At 60.9% G+C, this 19,904-nt stretch overlaps 1 protein-coding gene across 1 annotated transcript in view; it reads right to left on the reverse strand.

Moving 5' to 3' along the window:
* Positions 1-19,904, reverse strand: part of PDE2A (phosphodiesterase 2A) — a 380,786-nt gene that overhangs the window by 29,330 nt on the left and 331,552 nt on the right. The window contains exons 10-13 of the mRNA XM_065409992.1: positions 18,718-18,792; positions 16,056-16,097; positions 12,394-12,462; positions 1,735-1,865 (exon numbers count right to left, since the gene is read on the reverse strand). Of these exons, the coding sequence (XP_065266064.1) occupies positions 1,735-1,865; positions 12,394-12,462; positions 16,056-16,097; positions 18,718-18,792 (317 nt within the window). The remainder of the gene's footprint in view (positions 1-1,734; positions 1,866-12,393; positions 12,463-16,055; positions 16,098-18,717; positions 18,793-19,904) is intronic.

Raw genomic sequence — 19,904 nt, forward strand, 5'->3', positions numbered from 1 at the left:
CACGCCCCAGTTCGGCCTGCCGGCGCACGGGGAGTCTGTCCCTGTACGGCATGTCACAGGAGGTCTGCCAAGAACTCAGCTCCTAGCAGCACCGGCTCATGCACTGGGCGGGTAAGACAGGGAGGCTCCCCGGCAAGACAGACTTGGGGTCCCTGTGGGAGGAGGAGGTGGGTGCATGGGGGCCGGAATGGGGTTGGTCTGGGGGTACCCCCCTGCAATCCTCCTCCAAGAACTTCTGAATTGGTGGTGCTGCTTTAGACTGGCTCGCCTGTCTCCTACCCACCTGGCTCCCAAGCAAGCGTTCCCCCTGCAGGGAAGGTCTGTCTGCCCTGGGAGGCGTGAAGGGAGGGTCTGCAGGCTGCACACGGCTAAGTGCATTGATGGGGGTTCCTGCACCGTAACTCATGGCCAAGAGCAAATCACGAAGATCGCCAGAGAGCTCTGGGCCAGCGTTGGTACTGAACAAGGCTAAGATGGAGGGGTTTGGCTGGGGGAAGTTCCTAGCCACACTTATTGCTGCAGGGCCAATCAAGAGCTCAGCCCCTCTGCGCTAGGAGCTGTACACAGCGTGAGCAGCAGACGGTCCCTGTCCCGAAGAGCCGACGATCTCAGTAGACCCGGGATGGGGGAAGGGGTAGGAGACACCAGCTGAGTGACCGATGGGTTAGCAGCAAACGGCATGTCAGTGCCATGGGGTGTTTTGGGGGGGGCTGTTAGTGTTAGGGAAGTATCAGCTAAATGGGAAGGGAAGGGGGTGAGAGGCATGGGGCAGGGGAGGAGACACGGTGTGGGGAGATGCTGAGGGGAAGGATCTGCAGGGGAAGGGAAGGGCTGGAGCCAGCAAGTTCTCTGCTTTGCCCCCACAGCTTGGAGTCTCTGGCTGATCTCGGCAGCTTTCCGCAAGGCCACATGGCGGGACGGAGGGAGAGGAGGCAGCACCCGGTCCTAGTGCCCCAGAGTGCATGGGGGACAGTTCGGGGTCCAGAGGAGTGCTGGGCGGAGAGGTGGCCAAGGCTGGAGTGCATTTTACCCCCTCCCCCTCCATACAGCACTCCCTGCAATGGATGACTTCCCCCCATAGCGATCCTGCATTAGAACGGGGCTGGGGTCATCCCCCCAGCTACAGGAGCCCCCTGCCTCCCTTCCGGCAGCCCCAGGAGTTCACAACAGAGAAGAACGCAGCCGACATGGTCTTACACGCAAAGGTGCAGCCAGAAAAAAACTCCAAGGCCCAGCATGCAAAGTCCCAGTGTGGCCTTCTGTTTGGATCCAGGCGGAGCACACTGCATGCTGGGACTTGTAGTCTGCAGGAGCCGCGCCACCGTGCTGGCGACCAGGGTGGCCTGCCAGAACCCCATGCCTGAGTGGCAGAGGCAGCCTGAAACCGCCAGCTGCCCCCCAGCCAGGAGCCCTCTTCTGCAGGCAGCTGGGCTCACCGCGATCTAGCCCGACGGCCACCAGCACACGGCGGGCGAGTGGGAGAGACGGTGCGGCAGCGAAGTGACGGAGCGATGCCGAGCGGTCGGTGCATGGGGACCAGGGCTGGAGCCTGCCAGGTGCTTGGGGCCACGGCTCTGCTTTGGGCTCCAGACCTCACCCGTAATCTGTGCCCCGTCAGCACAGCTCCGCGCAAAGGCGCACCGAAGGGGCCCCGGCCCAGCCGTAAGGAGCAGAGCCGGTGTCAGCGCGGGGCTAGCGCCCAGGGAGCAGCCTCCCCAAGAGCCTCAGACTCACCTCTCTCCGCCCAGCTTGTTGAAAGCGCAGGCTAAGGCCACCACCTGGGAGGTGGCCCGGCTAATGACCGGCACGCACAGCATGGAGGTCACCTCGAATCCCAGCATGTTGTGAAGCTGCTTGTGTTCCTCCTGGGAAGAGAAGATCAGACCGGGGTGAGGGTCAGGACGTGGGGCAGGGGAGGGTCAGACCATGGTGAGGGTCAGGACGTGGGGCGGGGAAGGGTCAGACCACGGTGAGGGTCAGGACATGGGGCATGGGAGGGTCAGATAGGCGTGGGGGTCAGGACTTGGGGAGGGGCAGACCGGGGTGAGGGTCAGGACGTGGGGCAGGGGAGGGTCAGACCGCGGTGAGGGTCAGGACTTGGGGAGGGGCAGACCGGAGTGGGGATCAGGACGTGGGGCAGGGGAGGGTCAGACTGGGGTGAGGGTCAGGACGTGGGGCACGGGAGGGTCAGATAGGCGTGGGGGTCAGGACTTGGGGAGGGGCAGACCGCGGTGAGGGTCAGGACGTGGGGCACGGGAGGGGCAGATAGGCGTGGGGGTCAGGACTTGGGGAGGGGCAGACCGGGGTGAGGGTCAGGACGTGGGGCAGGGGAGGGTCAGACCGCAGTGAGGGTCAGGGCTTGGGGAGGGGCAGACCGGTGTGGGGATCAGGACGTGGGGCAGGGGAGGGTCAGACTGGGGTGTGGGTCAGGACGTGGGGCATGGGAGGGTCAGACCGCGGTGAGGGTCAGGACATGGGGCACGGGAGGGTCAGATAGGCGTGGGGGTCAGGACTTGGGGAGGGGCAGACCGGGGTGGGGATCAGGACGTGGGGCAGGGGAGGGGCAGACCGCGGGGAGGGTCAGGACGTGGGGCAGGGGAGGTCACCGGGCATGGAGCAATACATTTATAGATCGATCTCATGGCCAGATGGGAGCACTGTGATAACGCCGTCTGTCCTCCTATCTAACACACGCCGGAGAACTGCCCCACAGTAACTCCTAGGGCAGATCTTACAGACAAACATCCAGTCTTGATTAAAATATGTCCGGTGGCGGAGAATCCACCACGACCCTCGGTAAATTGTTCCAGTGGTTAATTACTCTCAGCGTTCAAAATGTCACCTTATTTCCAGCCTGAATGTGTCTAGCTTCAGCTTCCAGCCGTGGGAACGGGTCAGACCTTCCTCTGCCAGGCGGAAGAGCCCGTTGGTAAATATTTGTTCCCCCTGTGAGTACTTATGGACTTCTCAAGTCACCCTTTAACCTGCTCTTTGTTAAGCTGAATCAGTTGAGCTCTTTATGTCTAGCCCTAGAAGTTTCATCGTTCTCGTGGCTCTTCTCTGAACCTTTCTAATTTGTCAACATCCTCCTTGAATTGTGGCCACCAGAGCTGGACCCGGGATTCCAGCAGTGGTCGGGTCGCACCAGGGCCAAACACAGAGGTGAAATCACCTCTCTGCTCCTACTTGGATTCCCCGGTTTATGCATCCCAGGATCTCGTTCGCTCTTTAGGCCACAGCTCACATTCAGCTGATTAGCCACCACGATCCCCAAATCTTTGTCAGAGGCACTGCTTCCCAGGATAGAGTCCCCCATCCCGTAAGCGTGGCCTGCATGCTTTGGTCCTAGATGTAGACAGAGAAAGGGCGCAGGATCTAGGTCAGAGGTGGGCAAAGTACGGCCCGCGGGCCACATCTGGCCCACGGGACCCTCCTGCCCAGCCCTTGAGCTCCGGGCCGGGGAGGCTAGCCCCCAGCCCCTCCCCTGCTGTTCCCCCTCCCCTGCAGTCTCAGCTCGCTCCACCACCAGCGCTCTGGCCTGCCGTTCCTGCTGGGTAGCATGGCAGTGTGGCTAGCTCTGGCAGAGCTGTGAGCTCCTGTTGCTCTGAGCGGCACGGTAAGGGGGCGGGGAGCGGGGGGGCGGGGGTTGGATAAGGAGCAGGGAGTCCCGGGGAGGGCAGTCAGGGGGTGGGAGTATGGATAGGGGTCGGGGCAGTCAGGTGACAAGGAGTAGGGGGGGGTTGGATGGGGCAGAGGTTCGGGGGTGGTGGTCAGGGGACAGGGAATGGGGGGGGTTGGATAGGCCTGGGAGTGCTGGGGGGCCTGTCAGGGGGTGGGGGTGTGGATAGGGTTGGGGCAGTAAGGGGACAGGGAGCAGGGGGGGTTGGATAGGGAGTGGGGTCCTGGGGGGCAGTTAGGGGCACGGATCCTGGGAGGGGGAGGTCCGAGGACAAGGAGCGGGGGGGTTGGATGGGTCGGGGGTTCTGAGGGGGGAAGTGGGAGGGGGCAGATAGGGGGCAGGGGCCAGGCTGTTTGGGGAGGCACAGCCTTCCCTACCTGGCCCTCCATACAGTTTGGCAACCCCGATGTGGCCCTCAGGCCAAAAAGTTTGCCCACCCCTGATCTAGGTACTGTGAGACACAGCAAAGGTAACACCCTAGCTACATGTGTGACCGTGTCTCCCCCATCCGGCTGCAGCCACCCACCCAATTAGCATCAGGGAAAGGGCCAGGGGGTCATGAGTCCTTGACACCTGTTTGCAACCTCAACCTGAGAACCGATGCCCTAACTGGGAGTCAGCATGGCCTAGTGGATACAGCACTGCAGTGGGGACACTGGCTGGCTGGGTCACCTTCAGCAAGTCACCCCGCCGCTCTGTGCCTCAGTTTCCCCATCTATAAAACAGCGATGATACTACTAAAGCCTGTTGCGTTCTGTGGAAGACTGTGCTCTGTACCAGAGCTGGGTATTAACATTATTAATTCATTCCACATCGATGGCTGAGCAGCCACCCGCTGATAACAGCCAGGCGGCTGCTTTCTCTGATCTCCATCTCTACCCTCGCTCGGAGCGGCAGGGGCACGGGGACGAGCGGCACTCTCTGTTCCCTATGCTGCTGCCACGGGGGAAGCTTGCGATGTGGAGGTGTCACAAACGGCTTCTCAAGGAGAAAGAGAAGCAGAGAGAGAGGCAACTGGAGAGACTCTCCACAGCCGGTTATCGACAGCCAGCTTGGCCTGGGATGTTCATACCACTGAGCTCCTGGGCCCACGATAAGCCTCTAGGATTTACTGCTCGGAGTCAGTCTGAACAGCTGTTTACCACTTTGCTGCTACGGCTGCTGGACTACACAGCCCTTCTGTTTATCCTTTCGGGAGTAATTCCTTAGCTCCGGCACTTCGCCAGGGCAGAAACAAAATGCTTATCTCTGCCTTGCCAGCCAGTGTGCCCCGGCACACTGCGCGTGAGCGGCACTGCCCAAGAGGGGACGGGCATTTTCCTTTATAGTCTTTAAAACACCAAACACGCCAAGCCCTTGTGTATTAAACAGAGAACACAACAGTAGGAACAGGCAGGGTAACACAATAATGCAATGAGCTGGTTAAGTCCGGAGGGGCCCTCTGCTGGATGGCATCAGAACTGCTAGGCTGTGTGTCAGAGGCCCTGTACTGCCGCCTAGAAGCTCCAAATAGAGCCCCGTTTTTTGCGATGGCGGCGCTCTTCCACTAGTGACTGGGCTGACAGCCCCCAACGCCTCTCACGCAGCCGCAGGCAGCCTGTCAGCCGGGTTCCCAAGCAGCAACCTCAGTCCGTCCACCATCCCAAACCGTATTTACACTTCTTTCGCTCCCTTCAGACTTTCGAACTGCCTGTCTACCCAAGGGGAGGTGATGGATTGCTCGGGCGGCACAGATAAATAACTTCCCTGACCCCGCGGGCTGGCTCATGACCGCAGCACGTGCCAGGGCAGCGTCTGCAGCTGACCCTGGGGCAGACGCTCAGCCGGCTCGGAGGTGAGTGCAGGGCTTCTGGGGGAGTTGTTATTACTTCTCAGCAGTGGTGACACCAAACAGCCCCTTGTGTGCAAGAGATCTATCATCCTTGCATGATCCAGACAGAGCCTGCACAGGGACTTGCACGGCCCCCTCACAGGAGTATCTGAGCACCAGGCAGATAAGCATCATCCCCATTTCTCACAGGGGGAAACGAGACATAGAGATCGTGCACAAAGGGTCCACTAAAGGTCCATTCAGCGTCCGGACACCTGGGTGCTCAGATCCAGCACTCTTCGAGCTGAGCTACTCCGGGATTGTTCGTTCCAGGAGGAACTCAGGGATCTGCTCCCAGCCCAGCCCTGCATTTGGATCTGAACCCTCACACACACTGAACCGCGACACCCATTCCCTGCGGGGCAGTTCCCCAGCTCTGATCACTCTCCGTGGAGCTAGCGGGGCAGTTCCCCCACCGCAGTGTCCAGCGGTTGCTGCTCCCGCCACACGAGCCCAGGCCTTGGCTGGGAGCAGAGCGTTCGCTAACAAACCTCTGTCCCCAGCACAGAGACGCTGCAGGAGAAGCAGCTGCTCACTCGGGACTCCTGGATTGCACCAGGGGCATCCTGATCACCCCTGCTGTTCCAGCCCTGGGCTGCCCATCCCCACGCCCCGCTCTGCCGATGCACCTCAATCCAAGCCTGCAGCCCCCCACATCCCACCGTTCACCCTGGGATTCCCCCCCCTGCTCTGCCGATGCACCTCAATCCCAGGCTGCAGCCCCCCACGTCCCGCCATTCGCCCTGGGATTCCCCCCCTTGCTCTGCTGATGCACCTCAATCCCAGGCTGCAGCCCCTCACGTCCCGCCGTTCGCCCTGGGATTCCCCCCCCTGCTCTGCCGATGCACCTCAATCCCAGGCTGCAGCCCCCCACCATTCCAGCCCTGGGATCCCCCCATGCTTCATCGATGCACCTCAATCCCAGGCTGCAGCCCCCCACGTCCCGCCGTTCGCCCTGGGATTCCCCCCCCTGCTCTGCCGATGCACCTCAATCCCAGGCTGCAGCCCCCCACGTCCCGCCGTTCGCCCTGGGATTGCCCCCCCTGCTCTGCCGATGCACCTCAATCCCAGGCTGCAGCTCCCAACGTCCCGCCGTTCGCCCTGGGATCCCCCCCCCTGCTCTGCCGATGCACCTCAATCCCAGGCTGCAGCCCCCCACCATTCCAGCCCTGGGATCCCCCCATGCTTCATCGATGCACCTCAATCCCAGGCTGCAGCCCCCCACGTCCCACCGTTCGCCCTGGGATTCCCCCCCCTGCTCTGCCGATGCACCTCAATCCCAGGCTGCAGCCCCCCACGTCCCGCCGTTCGCCCTGGGATTCCCCCCCCTGCTCTGCCGATGCACCTCAATCCCAGGCTGCAGCCCCCCACGTCCCGCCGTTCGCCCTGGGATTCCCCCCCCTGCTCTGCCGATGCACCTCAATCCCAGGCTGCAGCCCCCCACCATTCCAGCCCTGGGATCCCCCCATGCTTCATCGATGCACCTCAATCCCAGGCTGCAGCCCCCCACGTCCCGCCGTTCGCCCTGGGATTCCCCCCCCTGCTCTGCCGATGCACCTCAATCCCAGGCTGCAGCCCCCCACGTCCCGCCGTTCGCCCTGGGATTCCCCCCCCTGCTCTGCCGATGCACCTCAATCCCAGGCTGCAGCCCCCCACCATTCCAGCCCTGGGATCCCCCCATGCTTCATCGATGCACCTCAATCCCAGGCTGCAGCCCCCCACGTCCCGCCGTTCGCCCTGGGATTGCCCCCCCTGCTCTGCCGATGCACCTCAATCCCAGGCTGCAGCCCCCCACGTCCCGCCGTTCGCCCTGGGATCCCCCCCCCGCTCTGCCGATGCACCTCAATCCCAGGCTGCAGCCCCCCACCATTCCAGCCCTGGGATCCCCCCATGCTTCATCGATGCACCTCAATCCCAGGCTGCAGCCCCCCACGTCCCACCGTTCGCCCTGGGATTCCCCCCCCCTGCTCTGCCGATGCACCTCAATCCCAGGCTGCAGCCCCCCACGTCCCGCCGTTCGCCCTGGGATTCCCCCCCCTGCTCTGCCGATGCACCTCAATCCCAGGCTGCAGCCCCCCACGTCCCGCCGTTCGCCCTGGGATTCCCCCCCTGCTCTGCCGATGCACCTCAATCCCAGGCTGCAGCCCCCCACCATTCCAGCCCTGGGATCCCCCCATACTTCATCGATGCACCTCAATCCCAGGCTGCAGCCCCCCACGTCCCGCCGTTCGCCCTGGGATTGCCCCCCCCTGCTCTGCCGACGCACCTCAATCCCAGGCTGCAGCCCCCCACGTCCCGCCGTTCACCCTGGGATTCCCCCCCCTGCTCTGCCGATGCACCTCAATCCCAGGCTGCAGCCCCCCACGTCCCGCCGTTCGCCCTGGGATTCCCCCCCCTGCTCTGCCGATGCACCTCAATCCCAGGCTGCAGCCCCCCACGTCCCGCCGTTCGCCCTGGGATTCCCCCCCCTGCTCTGCCGATGCACCTCAATCCCAGGCTGCAGCCCCCCACGTCCCGCCGTTCGCCCTGGGATTCCCCCCCCTGCTCTGCCGATGCACCTCAATCCCAGGCTGCAGCCCCCCACGTCCCGCCGTTCGCCCTGGGATTCCCCCCCCTGCTCTGCCGATGCACCTCAATCCCAGGCTGCAGCCCCCCACGTCCCGCCGTTTGCCCTGGGATTCCCCCCCCTGCTCTGCCGATGCACCTCAATCCCAGGCTGCAGCCCCCCACCATTCCAGCCCTGGGATCCCCCCATGCTTCATCGATGCACCTCAATCCCAGGCTGCAGCCCCCCACCATTCCAGCCCTGGGCTACCTCCCCCAGCTCTGCCGATGCACCTCAATCCCAGGCTGCAGCCCCCCACCATTCCAGCCCTGGGCTACCTCCCCCAGCTCTGCCGATGCACCTCAATCCCAGGCTGCAGCCCCCCACGTCCCGCCGTTCGCCCTGGGATTCCCCCCCCTGCTCTGCCGATGCACCTCAATCCCAGGCTGCAGCCCCCCACCATTCCAGCCCTGGGATCCCCCCATGCTTCATCGATGCACCTCAATCCCAGGCTGCAGCCCCCCACCATTCCAGCCCTGGGCTACCTCCCCCAGCTCTGCCGATGCACCTCAATCCAAGCCTGCAGCCCCCCACCGTTCCAGCCCTGGGATCCCGCCCCGCTCTGCCGATGCACCTCAATCCCAGGCTGCAGCCCCCCACGTCCCACCGTTCACCCTGGGATTCCCCCCCCTGCTCTGCCGATGCACCTGAATCCCAGGCTGCAGCCCCCCACGTCCCGCCCTTCGCCCTGGGATTCCCCCCCCTGCTCTGCCGATGCACCTCAATCCCAGGCTGCAGCCCCCCACCATTCCAGCCCTGGGATCCCCCCATGCTTCATCGATGCACCTCAATCCCAGGCTGCAGCCCCCCACCGTTCCAGCCCTGGGCTACCTCCCCCAGCTCTGCCGATGCACCTCAATCCCAGGCTGCAGCCCCCCATGTCCCGCCGTTCGCCCTGGGATTCCCCCCCCCTGCTCTGCCGATGCACCTCAATCCCAGGCTGCAGCCCCCCACCATTCCAGCCCTGGGATCCCCCCATGCTTCATCGATGCACCTCAATCCCAGGCTGCAGCCCCCCCCACCGTTCCAGCCCTGGGCTACCTCCCCCAGCTCTGCCGATGCACCTCAATCCCAGGCTGCAGCCCCCCATGTCCCGCCGTTCGCCCTGGGATTCCCCCCCCCCTGCTCTGCCGATGCACCTCAATCCCAGGCTGCAGCCCCCCACCATTCCAGCCCTGGGATCCCCCCATGCTTCATCGATGCACCTCAATCCCAGGCTGCAGCCCCCCCACCGTTCCAGCCCTGGGCTACCTCCCCCAGCTCTGCCGATGCACCTCAATCCAAGCCTGCAGCCCCCCGCCGTTCCAGCCCTGGGTTCCCCTCCCATGCTTCATCGATGCACCTCAATCCTAGGCTGCAGCCCCCCGCCGTTCCAGCCCTGGGATCCCCCCCAGTTCTGCTGATGCACCTCAATCCCAGCCTGCAGCCTCCCACTGTTCCAGCCCTGGGCTCCCTGAGATGAGCCTTCTGGTCACACTGCACCATTCAGCCCGAGAATGGGATGAATAGGCTGAGACCTATCAAACTCGGTTCACTTGTCCCCAGAGCCAGGACACCAAACCAGGGTTCTTCAGCAGGGAGATCCCCCCACCCCTGCAAGGTGGGGTTTGGAAGCAGCTCCTACTGGGTTTCTGTGAGCTGCGGAGATGGGACGGATGATGACCAGATTGGGAAGCTGCTCTTTCCCACAACAACACAGACTTTAGGGTGCCATCACAGCCTGTCATGGGAAGCGCTGGGGCTCTCTGCCAGGCAGTGGGCAGGCAGGCTAACGGCTGTGTTAGTGCTGCGTGCGGCTGGCTGCTGGATCCGGCTGTGATGGGGCTCGGCCGGTCATCACTGCCCGCTGCGTTACAGCATCACGGCCGAGAGGTGGGGAAAATGACCTACGAGGATCCACCTAGACCCAGCTGCTGCCAGGCCTGGCCCCCAGCCCTCTGGGTCTACAGATCCTGGCTGGGCCTATGTCTGCACGAGTGATGGATCTCAGCGCTGCCCCGCATGACTGACAGATCACACCCCAGCGCTGACCCGTCCCCTCCCTCTGGTGGAGCTGTCGGCTCAGCCTTCAGGTCATCTCTAGGACAGCCACCCCGGCATTCCGAGATTATAAAGCCATCTAGCGATCATCTAGTCTGACCTTCTGCACGACACAGGCCAACTTCCCTGAATTAATTCCTGCTTCGAAGCCCAAGAGCTGTGACTGAACTGGAGCAGAGCTTTCAGAAAAACATCCCGTCTGGAGTAAAAAATGGCCAGCGAGGCCACGTCTGGCATGAACTGTTCCACCGGTTAATTGCCCTCACTGTTAAAAAGGTGCCTTATTTCCAGGCTGAATTGTCTGGCTTCGGCTTCCAGCCAGTGGATCGTGTCAGACCTTCCTCTGCTAGACCGAAGAGCCTATTGTCCTATTTCAGTTCCCCGTGTAGTTACTTCTAAACTGTGATCAAGTCACCCCTTAACCTTCTCTTTGATAAGCTACGTAGGTTGTGCACCTTGAGTCTTTCGCAATCCGGCTGGTTTTCCAATCTTTTCATTATTCCTGGGGGTCTGATCCGAAGCCTCTGCAATTCATCAACTTCCGTCTCGAACGACGGACACCAGAACTGGACACAGCAGTCCCGCAGCGGTGCCAAACACAGAGGTCAAATAACCGCTCTGGCCTCAGTGTCGCACTGGGAGCGCCTGTTCAGCTGATTATTCACCACGACCCCCAATGGGTTGTTTTGAGTCCCTGATTTCCAGGATAGAGTCCCGCACCCTGTACGCGCGGCCTGCATGCTTTGTTCCTAGGGGTATTACTTTATATGTGGTCATATTGAAACGTACATGGTTTGCTTGCGCCCTGCTTACCAGGCGACCCAGATCACTCTGCATCAGTGACCTGTCCTGTTCAATATTTACCCCGCCCCCCAACCTCTGTGTCATCTGCAAATTCTATCAATGATTATTTTATATTTTCCTCTAGGTCATTGATAAAAATATTTAATAACATAGAGCCAAGCACCGATCCCTGTGGGACCCCACTAGAAACACACCTGCTCCAGGTTTCAGAGTGGTAGCCGTGGGCACCGAACTGAGAGTCAGGACTCCCTGGTTTCTGTGCCCAGGTCTGCCACTGAGTCTCTGTGTCACCTCGGGCAAATCGTGTCCCCGCCCTGTGGGATACTGGTGTTAATTCTGTAACAAGTCCACGTTCCCCTAGCACTGCTCTGTTGTTGCTTTGAGGCACACCACAGCTGCTCAGAACTTCTCATCAGGGACACAGCTTAGATCCCCAACCCCCTGCCCCTGACACTTGAGCTAAGAGAGACTCTCCTTTAGCTCTTAGCTGAATGGGGTCTATGACACAAACCTGAGCAGTTCCGATTCCACCCAATAGAGGGCAGTGGTGCACACACCCGTCAGCTGATTCATTTAATCCCTTAGAGCAGGGCAGGGATACTCAGAAATGTGTGTGTCCCACTGGAAATGTACCGCCAGACTGAGCCCCGCTGATGCAGCTGCACAGTGTGCTCTGCAGAGCTGGCCCCGGGACTGTCACACTTTCCGGGTGATCGCCTGACACACCCGCCCTGTGGGGGGTGTTGGGAGAACTGCTCTGATGGTGTCACTAGAACAACACGGGAGGCTCGGTGACGATCTCGCCGCAGCTGTGGTTCTGCCGAGCCCGTAGACAGAAGAGAGAAACAGGCGTGTGCCCCTCCATCCAGCCAGCTGTCAGCTAATCCGACGGTGACGGAGCTAGTCCAGGGCCTTGGACTGGCCTCTCCTGGCAGCAGCACGTTTGTGAACAGCCCAGCAACCACGGCCAGGCAGCGAGCGGCGCTCTGCAAAATGACTATTGTGTGGCTAAGGCCAGCACGGGAAAGTTCTGCCGCTACCCCTGCCTGCCTATCCAGCTCCAGATACTGTGCCCATCCCCCTGGTGTCGGAGCACCCGTGCACGATCAGCTATTGAGCGAGGACAAGGCAGGCTATGGAGACTGGCCTGCAGCTGAGACAGGAGTTCCTACACGCTCGGCCCTCTCCTCTCCACCCGTGGTGCTCAGACATCACAGCGTTGGCCTTTTGCATTAATACCGTGCCCACCTCAGTAGCATCCGAGGGACATCCAAGAGTGGTGAGGACATCCTCCCCCTTGTCCGCCCAAGGCCTGCATGCCCATGCTCCCATCGTGGCCACGTGGCGGGCCTCTCCCCCCGGGGCCCCGAGCCTGGGGGAAGCCCAGCTACTTACCACACTGATGTCCTGTAGGGTGATGGATTTCTTCTCCTCCACCACCTTCCCCAGACGCCCAAACGTCAGCTGCAGGCAAAGAGAAGAGAGTCAGGAGCCGGTGCGCTCGGGAGGCCGAGGAAGAGGAAGGTTGGCTCGTGGGTGAAGTCGCATCACTCAGGAGCCCGGGTGCAGCGGCACACCCAGCTCCCCGGACACGGTGCAAAAGGAGAAGCAGGGCTTGGGGGGCCACTACTTATGAGGAGAGGCCAGCTCAGTCTCCAAGCCCTTCCAGAGCTTGGCCCCTCCACTGAGCTCCACAGCACACACAGACCACTACAGAAATATGGCAGCGTGGACCCTGGCCCATGGGGCAGCGGGCTGAGACCCACCAAACTCCTGCCACATAGGCAGCTGCTCGATGGGATCAGCACGTGGGACACGGCCAAACCAGTGACTTGCGGCCTAGGGGCTGTCCAGTCCCCCAGTCCAGGCAGTGCCCTGCAGCACCAGTCTGCCATGCCCATCAATTCCTACCCTTGCAATACGGCTGCAACAGCCGTTTTCATCCACCGCTGAGCGGCCTCCCCGCGCACCGGGCCAGTCGCATCCCTGGCTTTAGCTCCATGGCAGCCAGCAAAGTTTCACCGGGGATGAATCTGGCCCCCTTTGCTTTGGATTAAGGAGAGGGGGGGGAGGGGGGAGCTGCTGACGGCCAATCCTGCTCCACTCGAAGGTGGCTGCGCTGGGAGCAGCCTGCTGGGATTGGTCTCACCTTCGGTAATAGACGCATCCCGGCGTCACGTTCTGGGCAGCAATCCGGGTCAGTGAGAGGCCGTGTCACTGCCTGCCCTGTAACCGGGGTGGGGAGCCCCCAGCCGGCAGAGTGGCACGCACCAGCGGTGCCACAGCCTCTCCGTGCTCCGGACTGCTCCCCAGAACGTGCTACACGGAAACACCAATCAAAGCCTCAAAGTGCTTCTGAAGCTCTTAGTCGGAGACGATTGGGGGTAAGATACGAGCATCTCTAACGGGGGCGGGAGAGGTAGAGCATTGGGACGGCTCTGGCGCGGACTGGAGAGAAGCCAACCAAGGAGGAGACCAAAGACCGGATCTCAGAGAGGCCAGGCGGCACGATCGTGCATTTCGGAAGGAGGCTAGAAAAGTGGCCGACCCCGAGCAGGGAAGTGGCAGGAAAGAAGACGAGACAGAAATCAAGAGAGCGGGTGCTGAGATCTATGAGTGTCACAAATGACACTTAACCTTCCACAGACACCGGCGCTCGGCTGATGGCGTTATGATCTAGCTAATGGATCTGCGTGCTGGCATCGACTGGGCTCTCGCTGGAGTCCCTGGCAGGCTAGCGGTCTATTGATCCTGGCCCAGGCGATGGGCGAGCTTGCTCTGCAGGAAAGTATCGGCTGAGCGGAGATCAGGTCCAGCGGGCTCAGGCAGGGCTTCTCAACCTTTTTGGAACGACGCCCTTTCCCCCCTCCTACAAAATGGATCTTTCCAATGTAATGGAGCTGGACCTGGGGCTGTTTGTACATTGATTCCAATCGAGATAAGTCAGCCCTTCGATCCTGCTGCGAATCTGCGCCTAGGCTGGGAAACCTTTTCAGAGCACAACGTTTTCCGGGCTGGGCAGGATTTCTCCGTTTCAGCATGGAAGAGCGCTAGTGGGGGAGGTGACCCCAGGTTGCAACGCTGCTCAATGCAAATCAGAGGGGTGGCTGGCCCCAATTTGAGTGGCAGCGGGACCCTGCGTGCGCTCACTCAAATTTGACCTGGTTGCTGCTTCATCAGATGGAGGGGGGGCTGGGCCATACCGGAGCAGTGTTGTGACACCGAGCACCAGGTTGCAATGCCGCTCACTCCACTTTGGCCCAGCTGCCCCTCTGGGGCGGCCGAATTGGCGTGAGTGGCATTGCGACCCCATGAGTGAGAGGGAAGGCTCAACGCACCTGTCTAGAACAGGGGTGGCCAACCTGAGCCTGAGAAGGAGCCAGAATGTACCACTGTACATTGCCAAAGAGCCACAGTAATACATCAGCAGCCCCCCATCAGCCCCACCTCCCCCGCTCCCAGCGCCTCGCACCCACCAGCAGCTCCGCAGATCAGCGCCTCCCCCTCCCTCCCCGCACGTCCCGATCAGCTATTTTGTGGCGTGCAGGAGGCTCTGGGGGGAGGGGGGAGGAGCGAGGGCACGGCAGGCTCAGGGAAGGGGTGGAGTGGGGGCAGAGCCTGTGGCGGAGCCAGGGGTTGAGCAGTGAGCACCCCCCGGCACATTGGAAAGGTGGCGCCTGTAGCTCCAGCCCCGGCGTCGGTGCCTGTACAAGGAGCCGCATATTAACTTCTGAAGAGCCGCATGTGGCTCCGGAGCCACAGGTCGGTCACCCCTGGTCTAGAAAGTTGGATGTGCTCCCCGCCAGTTGAAAGCCGCTGGTCGACGTGCTTCACTAGCTTCGTGCTCATTTAAAGCCAACGGGCTTTATGCTCCTAAATGCCCGTCACTTTTGAAAACGGCAACGCGGAGCCTACGTTTCTTTGGTGCTTTTGAAAATGTTCGCCCAAGTCTGCCCATCCATGCACCCCCAAAGGCCTGGCCCAGCATGCACTGGGCTCCACGGATGAGGTGGGATGGGTTCTTTGTGGATGGTCTCCTTTCTAGCTATCCTAAGGTGGACCACCCCATTCCTCTTGGAGAAGGAGGAGGGGATATTACCATGACAGGCTCGTTCTGCCCTCTGGCTACATGTTTAGGGTGGCGGCAAGGCCGGAAGGATCGCCTTGTGAGGAACAGTTAACAGAGCTAAGGGCCGGAATCTCAGCCGGTGTAAATCGGGGCAGCTCCCTTGACATAGGCGCTGAACATCTGGATTGTAACATCTGTCGATGGAAGCGTTCCCCAGCAGCTGGGCTGCAGCGTGCACTGCCAGAGTTGCTGGCTGCTCTCCAGATGTTTTCCGGTTGGCTTTAAAGTGGATCTACCTGGACAAAGCCTTGGGGAAAGAGGAAGGGGCGTCCTGGAGCGAAGGGGTGAGGACAGAAGCAGCCTCGGCGCTAACGAAACGAAGCCTGTGTTTACCGGCTTCCTGACACGTGGCCTGGGAAGGGAGCTGGAGCCCAGACTCCTCCAGGCTGCAGCTGCTCTCCCGGGAGAGTTCAATGTCGTTCCAGAGCGGATGTTCTCACTTGTCGGCTGGCGTCACTGGAGGCCGTCAATCAACAAGCAAGAACACGGGCTGTCAGTGGTCGTGTCTCAGGTCTGTAATGAGAGGCCATAGGAGCTGCCACAGCTGGAGAAGTCGATGGCTCCTCTTGGGTCAGACCGAGCGTGGCCAGGGCTAAAAGTGCTCATGGACTCACAGCTCAGGATGGGGCTGAGGCAAACACCCAGATCTGAGCACTCCCGAACTTTGGATCTGCAGCCACCCTTGGTGGTCTGGGTCCCCTCTCTCCTCATTGCCCCCCCCCCCACTGTAAATGTGCCACCCTACTCCAGGAATTCCTTCCTGACCCCAGCTGGGGAGCTGTCTATGCCTGGAAGCATGAGGACTGTCACGGTATGTACATCCCATGGCTAGCTTCATCTCTGGAGCGAGGCTGATTTAAACCCCAGCAGGTCTGGAATACAGAGCCGAGCTTTGCTGCTGAGCCCCAGAGAACATCTAACGACTTACAGGGAAGCTGATCTCCTCTTCCAGCACTTTATCTCCCACGACCTGGAGGAAACAAGAAACACAGAGGTGAGGGCCAAGGAGCTGAGGAATCGGTGCTCTGGAAAACCCTGGCCACGGAACAGGAGCTGAGAGAGAATTTAAACCCTTTATGCAGTAGGGTCGAATTAGCCGAGAACTGATTGTCTCTGTGACAGCTGCTCAGGGTGGGTGAGCTTGGATCTTTGTAGCAGCAGCGGGAACAGAATCCAGGTTTTCCTGCTCCAGATGCTCAGGTCTCTGCCCCTGGAGCGAAAGGAGAAAAGTCCCTAGCCAGTATTCCCATACAGGGAACGCTCCTGTAGGATGGGTGGGGTGGGAGGGGAGAATCTACTCGAATCCGACCCAGTGTAGGGGGTGACATGACGGGAGCATTTTGCCCAGCTCAGCATCTTTGCTGGGCTGGTTTTTATGTATGTTCCTAAAGCTCATGCTTCAGGGTTTCAGGGGTCAGGAAGGGATTTTTTGCCCCCTGGTGTATTCTGGGAGGGTTTTTTAATCTCCTTCCTCTGAAGCATGAGGGATGGCCACGGCCGGAGGTGGGACATAGGACGGGGAGGGCCAGGGTGCTGAGGCGGCACCAAGCACTCTCTCTCTCTCTCAGGTGCGGGGCTGGCTGGTTCTGGCTTGCATGCTCAGGGTTTAACTGATCGCCATGTGTGGGGTCGGGAAGGAATTGGCCCCCTGGTCAAACTGGCAGGAACTTGGGGTTTTTTCACCTTCCTCCGCAGCGTGTGGGTGCGGGTCTGGGAGGGGGTGTGCACCCCCCACAAAGTTTGAGGGGGTTAAGGTGGCCAGGTGGGCCAATTAACTCCCTGGGGTCCACCTGGCGGAGGAGCCAGGGGTTGATTAAATGAGGCTTAGCTGGCCAGGAACAGAGGGGCCCGGATAAAGCCCAGGAGCTGAGAGCAGAAGGGCTGGCGAGGAAGGAGAAGGGAGGTGTGCCTGGGGCTGCAGGGCTAGGTAGCCTACAGTCACTCCCTGGGAGGAGAGAGTTTGGGCCGGCAAACCCAGTGCAGGGGGAGAACCAGAGAGGTAGGGAAGGCTCAGGAGAAAGGGAAGGCAGCAAAGTGTCGGGGGAGGGCAGAGCTTGGCTGCTGAGGAGAGGGCCCTGAGCTGGAACCCGGAGCAGAGGGCGGGCCCGGGCTCCCCTACCAGCCCCTGGGGAAGTGGTGCAGACCAGACAGCGGAGAGCGGACTGCCGGGGACAGTTTGCCCTGAAGGACTTGGATACCCCGGAAGAGGAGGACAATAGTGACCTGGCCGGGGGGGGGGGGAGGGGAGTCACCAACAGGAAGCAGCAACTCCTAGATCGAGAGGGGCCGCAGGGCGAGGCAGGACGGGGGGAGACATGGCCAGAGGAGGGCGCAGCACCTGGAAAGCGCTAATTCCCAGAGTGGCCAGGAGGAGGCGCCCGAGGGGTGAGTGGACCCCGTGATAGGGTCACTCTCCTATTCACTGCCTGTGGCACGTCACGGTCTAGTCTCCTGTGGGTCTCATTCGCTTTGGGCTCATTTCGGTATAGCGCGCGGGTGCTGGGTGGGGCTGGTGGCCTGTGACAGACAGGACACACTGGATGATCTGGTCCCTGCTGTCCTTGAACTCTCTGACTCTAAAACTGTCCTGATAAGATCCCTGCCCCCCTGCGGGAATGTGTCGATTTCAACACAACTGTCAATAGGCTCCAGGCAAGTTCCAGGTGGGAACCTCCTTAATCTTCTGCCACCGGTCGCCCTTTTGGACTCCCCAGCTTCTCCAAGGCTCACCTGGCAGGCCGCCATCGAGCCAGGGCCTCCAGGCTCTGCCGCTCCCCAGCAGGATGGGTTGCCCACCTCCCTGGGCAGCTGACAAACCGGGCAGCCAGCTCTCCAGCCCCCCAGGCTGCCCGAGGAGCCAGCCACACATTGCTGTTTCTCCCCAAACAGATTTCTTTTCTCTCTTTCCTTCCTGTGAAATTTACACACTTTTGACCTTTGTGTCCCAATGTAGGATGAATTTTTTTGCTTTAATTCTAAAATGTGTGGCGGGTGGGAAGAGCCGGTTTTTGGCTGGCTCTGCTCACAGCGCCAGGCGCGTTCCTGGTGCCCTACGAACAGTGCAGACTCGCCAGCAGAGGGATCCAGGCCCAACTCCCCTGCCACTCAAACAGTGGAGCTCCGCAGCGTCTCTGCTGGAGTCACCGGCATGGCCCCCATACCACACGGGTACGAGGGGGAGTCAGGCCCCTGCCCCGGAGACCCTCCGGACCTGATCCTGCGAGGTGCTGAGCACTGTGGACACCCAGTGATGTCCCAGGAGCACCCGGCTGGAACCGGCCCCGACGGGACAGGGGAGGATGGGGCTGCAGGAGAAAGCCCGGGGAAAGGAAAGCTCCTCTCAGCAGAGCAGCATGGACAGCGACAGGCAGATGGGCGCACAGATTTATTTCATGGGGGGGTGCTCTTCCTGGAGTAGCCGATGACACCCCAAGCCCCGGGAACCCTGCCTCCCTCCCACTGTGCAGAAGGCCCCATCTGTGCTCCAAGCAGGGCAACTGGGTTTACTTGTTTCACGGCTGTTCCCTAGGGTGTGTTCTGGACTCCTCCCAGGACAGGCCCGGCCCGCCTGGGGCTGCGGTACCACCCACCTGGCAGAAGAGCTGGTGGTTATCTTCTGAGACCAGCAGGAGGCAGCAGCAGGGGGACTGGGTCTCCTGCTTCAGCTGGGGAAGAGAGAGAGAGGGAGGCAGTGGTTAGAGACGCAGAGAGACCCTATTTAGAGCAGGAAGGGGCAGCGCTCTCCAGCGCAGGCAGGAGGCCCTGGGACACACCCGCCAGCCTGTTCCGCTGAGATCTGCAGCGCAAATGTTGGGTAGCTTAGCTCAGCCAGGCTGTTTGCTGGGGGCCCATCACTCTCATCACCACCTGGCACTTGTACTTACAAAGGTGAAGCATCATCCTCCCCTGGCTACAGGTGGGGAAACCGAGGCACAGCACTCTAAGTGACTTGCCCACTGTCACACAGGGAGTCAGTGGCAGAGGGAGGACGAGAACCCAGGAATCCTGGCTCCCAAAAAGTGCTACACCTGGCTGCTGGGCGGGCTCCAGGCAGAGAGTGACGGGTAGTAGGAGATAAAGGGGCCTAGGAAAGCAGGGTTTAAACCTTTTTTTGCACAAGACTAGAGATTTAGAGCTTGGACTGAAGCGCCACTGGGCTCCCCCAGATAGAGGGAAACCATCACTTCCAACGGTCAGAGTCCAGCGGCACCTCTCTAGGGTGGCTGGGGGAGCACGTCCAGCACCACCGTGCTCACCTGCACCCCAAAGGCCCCCTTCCCACCGACACTAGCTCCTCCCCAGACCCCTGTGCCAAGACAAGCCAGCTGCAAGATGCGCTTGGCAAAGCAGACTCCAGAGGGCACAGCCGGGAGACCCAATTCTCCACTTAACGACAGGTTTTTTTTTATCCCCATATACTCGGTCAGATTCGCCCTGGCTCGTCTCAGGTTAGCTTGATTTGGGGAGCGCAGAGGCACGAGCTAAACCAACAGAACCAACCTGACACTGGGGACAAGTCCCAGCACCCACCGGGGCACTTCCCCTCCTGAACCATCAGCCAAGACCCCTGGACGCCGAGGGACGGTTTGCCAGAGCCAGGGCTGTGTGCAGAGCTCAGGGTCTGACCCACTCACAAGAGGAGAGGGTTGGAGCCCAGATCTGAGTATCTGGGCTTTGTCCAGACCCAGGGACTGTGCTCACTAGAATGGGGGTTGACCTGTTGGCCGCTGGGACAGCGTCATTTTTTTCAATGCTTGTATTCTTGTTGCTCCTCTCT

This window comes from Emys orbicularis, chromosome 1 (genome assembly GCF_028017835.1).
Source record: "Emys orbicularis isolate rEmyOrb1 chromosome 1, rEmyOrb1.hap1, whole genome shotgun sequence".
Lineage (NCBI taxonomy): Eukaryota > Metazoa > Chordata > Testudines > Emydidae > Emys > Emys orbicularis.